Below are 6,725 nucleotides of genomic sequence, written 5' to 3'. Positions count from 1 at the left end.
GTTCTCGAACCGCCTCCCTGCCCCCCGCCCCATTCAGCTGGTCAGATAAGTGGTCAGAGAAAAATTCCCTGTCTACGGGCAAGGTCTCCTGCCAAGGAAGGTTAGGTTAAGGTCTCCAGCCCAGGATGGGGAGGTGGGAGGTAGGGGGAGACCTGGAAGGACCCCAAGTAGGCCTCAGCTGATCCTGGGGTCTGCAGGTTTGGCCGGGAGGAGCCTGGAGGCGAGGCCTGGGCTTCTGGGTCACTGAGGCACCTCTGGGCTCTGCTCACCTCCTCTCTCTGCCCATCACATTTGGGACCACTGGGAAATGGCCCTCCTTTCCTCCCTGCAGGCTTCCTGAGGGGCTGACTTGCTTAGACTCAGGGGTGGGGGTGTTGCCTCCTGGGCCCGGCTAGGCATGTGACCCCGGGCAGGTCTGCCTGCCTGAGCCTCCATTTCCTACTTTGCTAGAGCTGTGTAAGATGAAAGGCGCCAAGGATCGGGTGTAGTGCTCAGTAATCAAGAGGGCACCCACGGGCCTGCCTGCTAGGGTCTCATCACAGCCGCCTCTGTCCCTGGCTTTCCTGGTGCCCTTTGCTTTGTCCACTCAGTGACACCCCTGCTGTCCTCCCCCGTGCCCTCCCCGTGTGCCAGCTTCCTGTCGCACGCGCTGCTGCTCTGGGGGCGGGGCTGTCCCCACAAGCCCTTCGACTGGCTTGCTCCCTGGGGACCAGAGCCAGGCCCCGCCCGATGGCACCTTGGAGCTGGCAGCCCCCAGAGCTCTTCTGGTAAGGCCACTGTGAACAGAAAGTGAGGAAAATGAGGCCCAGAGCGGGTGGACACCGCCCCCTACTCACACAGCCTCATTATGGCTGATTTGGGGGCTGGAGCCAGAACTGGCTGCCACCCACTGGAACCGCTGGAGTCCCATCTCACCCCAGCTGAGTTGGGGGTAGAGTCGGGGGCTGCCTCCCCGCTCGTTCGTGTCCAGGATCCCAGGGGTGGAATCAACTTCCAGTGCCCCTGCTGGGGAGGTGGTTGGGAGCCAGGCCTTTGGGGACAGACGCCTGAGGAATGGCACTGTCCCTTTTGGTGGAGGGGCACGGTCGGGGGTGTGACGTGCCCTTGAGCCCAGGCAGAGGAGAGCAGCGGGGACAGGACCTGACGGCCTGGTACAGCGCCCAGAGGAGGCCTTGGTTCCTACTGTTTCCCGCTCTGTTTACAGACAAGCCGCTGTCCTCCCTGGGCGAGGGGAAGGGGTGGGGCAGATGGCAAGTGCCAAGGTGGCACGAGGCTGGGCATGTGCCTAGTCACGGGTAGTGTCTGAGGAGTGTCAGACACCTGAAGGTGTCACTCTGGGGACCCCTGCCCCCACGGGAGCATCTTGATCTCTTCAGAAGCTGACCTCTGACCTGGGGGCAGCCAGAATCCGGGTACCCCCCCCCCAGCCCTGCCCTGGGCTCAGAGTCCCCCATCAGTGAGTCTTGGCTCTGCTTATAGCATCTGACGCCAGAGGGGCTGAAAATAGCCCCTGAAAGAGGGGGAGGAGGGGGCTATTTAAAGGGCCTGGGAGGAAGAGAGCCCAGAGGGAGTGAGCAGTCATCATGGCCACTTCAGAGCTGAGCTGCCTGGTGTCAGAGGAGAACTGTGAGCAGCGAGAGGCCTTCTGGGCTGAGTGGAAGGATCTGACGCTGTCCACAAGGCCTGAGGAGGGGTGAGTGCTGGCCAGTCAGGCGTCCCCCATCCTCTCAGAGCACCCTTCCTGAGACTCATGAGACCAGAGCACAAAGCCTGGGAGAGGTTTTGGGGGTGGGGGTCAGGAGAGTGCCTGCTGGGGAAAGTGGAGTTGCTCCTCCAGCAGCCCCAGGGAGCTCTGCTGCCCCGCTGGTGAGTGGCGGGCAGCAGCTCTCGGGTTCAGTGTCCCTTCACTTCTCCTTCCCAGTTGCTCCCTGCATGAGGAGGATACCCAGCGGCATGAGACCTACCACCGACAGGGGCAGTGCCAGGCGCTGGTGCAGCGTTCCCCCTGGCTGGTGATGCGGATGGGCATCCTCGGCCGTGGGCTGCAGGAGTACCAGCTGCCCTACCAGCGGGTGCTGCCTCTGCCCATCTTCACCCCCGCCAAGGTGGGCGCCAAGGAGGAGCGCGAGGAGACCCCCATCCAGCTGCAGGAGCTGCTGGCACTGGAAACAGCCCTGGGAGGCCAGTGCGTGGACCGCCAGGATGTGGCCGAGATCACCAAGCAGCTGCCTCCCGTGGTGCCTGTCAGCAAGCCCGGCACCCTTCGTCGCTCCCTGTCTCGCTCCATGTCTCAGGAAGCACAGAGAGGCTGAAAGGGACCGTGACTCGGGCTCCACTGTGCCTGCCCTGGGCTGGGCCCTTCCTGGCTAGGACCATGGAGGGGAGCTGCTGGTCACGGATGCTTCGTAGTTTGCCCAGAGTTGGGGGCTAGGGGAGGAGGGAGCCAGAGGCCAGGATGCCTGGATCTCCTGAGTTCCCAGAGGGAGGGGAGCGGACGATGGGCACAAAAGGTGAAGAGCTGGGGGCCAGCACAGCCAAGTACCCCCAGTCCCAGGAGGAAGGGCAGAAGAAGCTGATGAGGGCAAGAGGTCCCTTAGAGGAGTGACCCCAGCCCAGATTTCAGCTTCAGAGAAGGATGAAGAAAAACTGTAAGAGAATCTGAAGTGCTCTGGGAAGGAGACTGGAGGGAGGGGGACGTGAAGAGGCAGAGGCAGGGTGGAGCCCCCAGCGCCCTCTGTTAGTGCTGCAATAAACGCTCAATCACGTGCCAGAGTTTCGTCTCTTTCCTTGTGGTTGAGGGGCCCACCCGTTGGTGTCCCCACCAATGCTCACTTCTGGGAACAGGCCCTGCATCTCAGCTAAATATGGCAGAATTGGTGGGTCACCCCATGCTTGAGGGGGGGGGCTGTAGGGACAGAGCTGTAAACAGGGTGGCTATCTGCCTAGTCCCCCTGACTGCTGTGAGCCCTGGCCTCTGCCTCTAGTTCTCTGGCACTGTGCAGTGCCCAGGAGGCCAGTTGGCATCTAGGGTTTGTTGAAATGATCTCATGGAGAATAAGGAGGGGGTTGGCACCAGGACTGTCAGCTGTGCCAGGGTGGGGATGGGGTCAGTGACCCCAGGGCTGACCTCTCTCTTGATTCTGAATCCAGACAGAATCAATCCTTGGTTGGGGTCAGGTGTTCCACCCTCCCTGGCCTGGGAGCCCAAGGTGGGTTGTTGGGGGTAGGGTGTGTGTAGGGGGTCAGGTTCCTGTCTGATTCTGCAGCTGTTGCAGTAACTCATGCCCCAACCTGGCTGCCTGGCCTAACTAGAAGACACTTTCTCTTGGACAAGGTGTGGGGGGCAGGTGGCATGGAGGAGGCCTGGGCTCCATCTTGGCAGGGACTGGTAGCCTACCCAGGGTGGAGAGGCACTAGACTTGGTCAGAGGTGGGTCCCGCTCCAGGAAGACCATGGAGATGGCCTCCGCAGAATCTACTTCCTATTTGGGGGGATAGGAGGGGAGAACCTGGCATCTTGACAGTCTGGTACTTGGAGTGCCAAGCAGGCCTGGCCTGGTTCTGCTCCCCCAGATCGGCCTGGAGTGTGGGCTGTGAGATGAGAGGGGTCAGACTCCAGACCAGTCGACACACCTAATCCCTTGGCGTCCGAGGCTGGGCTCGTGTCCCCTGGGAGCCCTGGCAGCCTGGAGAATGCACCCTGCGCCCTTCCGTCCTCACCTGGGCCCCTCGCCCTAGACGTGACGGGAACATCCTGAGCCTTCCACGAGATACGCGGCTGGAAGCCCGCAGGGCCTGCAGGGGAGGCCGGGCTGTTCCCTCCGCTGCACGCATTAGCCCCACTCGCCTCCCCTATCGTCACTGCCATCTGACGGGCGGGGTTGGAGTTCTGCTGTGCAGCTCCTGGGCTACCGAGACCGTGGGGGAGGCCAGAACGGACTGTCCATTCCGGAGTCAGGGTGGGGAGCGGGGCGGGGGGGTGGGGCTGTGGGATGGGAATGCTAGAGAATGCTGGGACGGAAGAGAGGCCTGGAGGAGGGAAGCTGGGCGGGGGCCTTACTAAGAAATGGGGAGGATGTTGGACAGGGTGTCCTGGAGATGGGGAGCCTGGCGAGGGACTGGGCCCTTGGTGGAGAGCGCTGGGAGCTGGGAACTGGGGAGAGCGCTAACTTGAACTCTGGCAAAAGAGAAGGGAAGGGATGCCAGGCAAAAGGGGTGAATGCGGGACTGGAGAGGGGCGACGTGGAGGTGCTGGGACTGGTGGCTGCGGGGGTCTAAGGAGTCTGGGGGTAGGAAGCTGAGGGTCAGGGCGCGGGAGCTGGTCTTGGAGGGCAGATGAGGCAAAGAGTGGAGGGCAGCCGGGAGCAATGGTGGAGCAGGGGCGGGGACGGATGCTCCCCCCCATACCACCCCCGTGTGTCTGCTATTGGGACATTAAAGGAGATGGATGGCATAGGGAAGACGCAGCGCGTGGCCCCAGGCAGCTCATCGCTCAGCCGCCGCCCCCGCACCGGAGGGGCTAGGGCTGGCGGGCGGGGGTCGTGCCTCAGATAAAGGCGAGCGGGCGCAAGGGTGGCCGCGGCAGCAGCATGAGCGGGACAGACCGGAGTCAGGCGGCGGGCGCGGTGCCCGACTCAGACCCGGGCCTGGCGGCGGTCGCCTCGGCCTACCAGCGCTTTGAGCCCCGCGCCTACCTCCGCAACAACTACGCGCCCCCGAGGGGGGACCTGAGCTGCCCCGACGGCGTCGGGCCTTGGAAGCTGCGCTGCTTGGCTCAGACCTTCGCCACCGGTGAGCGCGGGGGAAACGTGACAAAAAGTCATCAGGGAACCAGAGGGGCAGCACGCGAGAGCCCAAGGTCAAATTAAGAGGTGAAATAGAAGAGGAAGAGGAGCAGGAACCCTCATGTGAGAGGAGAGAGATGAGGAGAGGGGTTCCGAGTGGAGAACACTCAGAACTGAGAGGAGAGGTGGGGAAGGCAGAATGCTGGGGGCAGGCAGAGGAGAGGGGCTGCCAGGCATCTGAGTTTCCCCCAACTTAATCCTCACTGGTAGGCATAGTTAATGGTTGTGGAACCTGAGTCTCAGAAAGGTTAAGTTCATTTCCCAAGGTAAGTCAGCCGATGCTGGAGCCAGGACTCAGCTCCTGGTCCGTCTAACTCCAGAGCTAATGGTTTTTCCAGACAGAGACTCACTTAACACCAGGAGAAGAAATAGAGAGAAGCGGGGAAGAAGCAGAAAAGGGAGGCAGTGACTGAGGCTGGGGGGCTGCAGGCCTAGCACCAGGGCCCGCTTCCTTTGCCCACCCAGGTGAGGTGTCTGGCCGCACCCTCATTGACATCGGTTCAGGCCCCACTATATACCAGCTGCTCAGCGCCTGTGCCCACTTTGAGGACATCACCATGACAGATTTCCTGGAGGTGAACCGCCAGGAGCTGAGGCTCTGGCTGCGAGAAGAGCCTGGGGCTTTCGACTGGAGCGTGTACAGCCAGCATGTCTGCCTCATCGAGGGCAAGGGGTAAGGACTGGGGGGGGTGAGGGTTGGGTAGGGGGTTTCCTGGAAGTGGCTGGTGGGATCCAACAGAGAACTGAGTGTGGGGGGCCGGAACCCTGGTCCTGACCCTGCCTTCTGCCCCCAAACAGGGAATCCTGGCAGGAGAAGGAGTGCCAGCTGCGAGCCAGGGTGAAGAGGATCCTGCCCATTGATGTGCACCAGCCCCAGCCCCTGGGCGCTGGAGGCCTGGCACCCCTGCCTGCCGACGCCCTGGTCTCTGCCTTCTGCCTGGAGGCTGTGAGTCCAGACCTGGCCAGCTTCCAGCGGGCCCTGGACCACATCACCACACTGCTGAGGCCTGGGGGGCACCTCCTCCTCATCGGGGCCCTGGAGGAGTCATGGTACCTGGCTGGGGAGGCCAGGCTGGCGGTGGTGCCCGTGTGTGAGGAGGAGGTGAGGGAGGCCCTGGTGCGGAGCGGCTATGAGGTGCGGGATCTGCGCACCTACACCATGCCTGCCCACCTTCAGACAGGTGTAGACGATGTCAAGGGCATCTTCTTCACCTGGGCCCAGAAGAAGGTGGGGGTGTGAGGCCCCTGTGCACGCAGGGCCAATGGCTCTCACCCGCCTAGACTCCCTGTTGTCTGAGGTGGCCTCTAATAAAGAAATAAGTCCGTCAGTTGGTTTAAGTGCCGTCTGTGGCTCTCCAGGGAAGGGTTCTGACTTGTGTTGTGGGGGTATGGGAGGCATCGGCCCTGGCCTTTTCCCCCCAGAAGCTTCCAGAAAGGTCAGTTTCTGTACACTCATTCTTCCCAAACTTAGGAAGGCCAGGGTCACAGGGAGCTCCTTCGGCATCTGCTGCGTGCCCCGCACCTGCTAGGTCCCTTCCATCCCCACACTCAGCAGTACCCTACTTGCAGGTGAAGCTCAGAAAGGTTAAGAACCAATAAATAGAAGTGGAGCTTAGTGGAACCCAGAAGGGAGGGACATGTAAGTGGAACTTGCGGCCAGTGGAGCTACCATCCAGTCACAAAGACCCAGAGATGGCAGGGAAAAAACAGGCACCAGCTCCCTCCAGCCCCCGCGGTAAGTGGGACAGGAGCTCCATCCATATCTGCTGTTGCCCTGAATCTAGTTCCTGCCATCTCCACTCCCATGTTCCTAGCTAGAGACTCCTCTGCCCCTCTGCTGCCTCCAGCCAGCTCTGTCTTCTTCCCTCCAGCCCATCCTACT

The 6,725-nt window shown here is 61.9% G+C and overlaps 2 protein-coding genes across 2 annotated transcripts; both read left to right on the top strand.

Moving 5' to 3' along the window:
• The first annotated feature begins 13 nt into the window (after positions 1-13).
• LOC102396518 (titin-cap) lies at positions 14-2,772 on the top strand. The gene is made up of 2 exons (XM_006068557.4): positions 14-1,693; positions 1,922-2,772. The coding sequence occupies exons 1-2, from the start codon at positions 1,584-1,586 to the stop codon at positions 2,310-2,312; spliced, it is 501 nt and encodes a 166-aa protein (XP_006068619.3). The 5' UTR covers positions 14-1,583; the 3' UTR covers positions 2,313-2,772.
• Positions 2,773-4,022: 1,250 nt separating this feature from the next.
• Positions 4,023-6,608, top strand: PNMT (phenylethanolamine N-methyltransferase). The gene is made up of 3 exons (XM_006040620.4): positions 4,023-4,790; positions 5,309-5,516; positions 5,642-6,608. The coding sequence occupies exons 1-3, from the start codon at positions 4,589-4,591 to the stop codon at positions 6,081-6,083; spliced, it is 852 nt and encodes a 283-aa protein (XP_006040682.2). The 5' UTR covers positions 4,023-4,588; the 3' UTR covers positions 6,084-6,608.
• Positions 6,609-6,725: the final 117 nt, after the last annotated feature.

The sequence above is a fragment of the Bubalus bubalis genome, chromosome 3, assembly GCF_019923935.1.
Source record: "Bubalus bubalis isolate 160015118507 breed Murrah chromosome 3, NDDB_SH_1, whole genome shotgun sequence".
Classification (NCBI taxonomy): Eukaryota; Metazoa; Chordata; class Mammalia; order Artiodactyla; family Bovidae; genus Bubalus; species Bubalus bubalis.
The sequence above is the reverse complement of the archived record's forward strand: the minus strand, read 5'-3'. Positions and strand labels throughout refer to the sequence as shown.

Coding starts and splice junctions, on each gene's coding strand:
- PNMT (XM_006040620.4), top strand. CDS start 4,589: ATGAGCGGGACAGACCGGAGTCAGGCGGCGGGCGCGGTGCCCGACTCA. Junction 4,791..5,308: donor GGCTCAGACCTTCGCCACCG/GTGAGCGCGGGG, acceptor TTGCCCACCCAG/GTGAGGTGTCTGGCCGCACC. Junction 5,517..5,641: donor TGCCTCATCGAGGGCAAGGG/GTAAGGACTGGG, acceptor GCCCCCAAACAG/GGAATCCTGGCAGGAGAAGG.
- LOC102396518 (XM_006068557.4), top strand. CDS start 1,584: ATGGCCACTTCAGAGCTGAGCTGCCTGGTGTCAGAGGAGAACTGTGAG. Junction 1,694..1,921: donor TCCACAAGGCCTGAGGAGGG/GTGAGTGCTGGC, acceptor TCTCCTTCCCAG/TTGCTCCCTGCATGAGGAGG.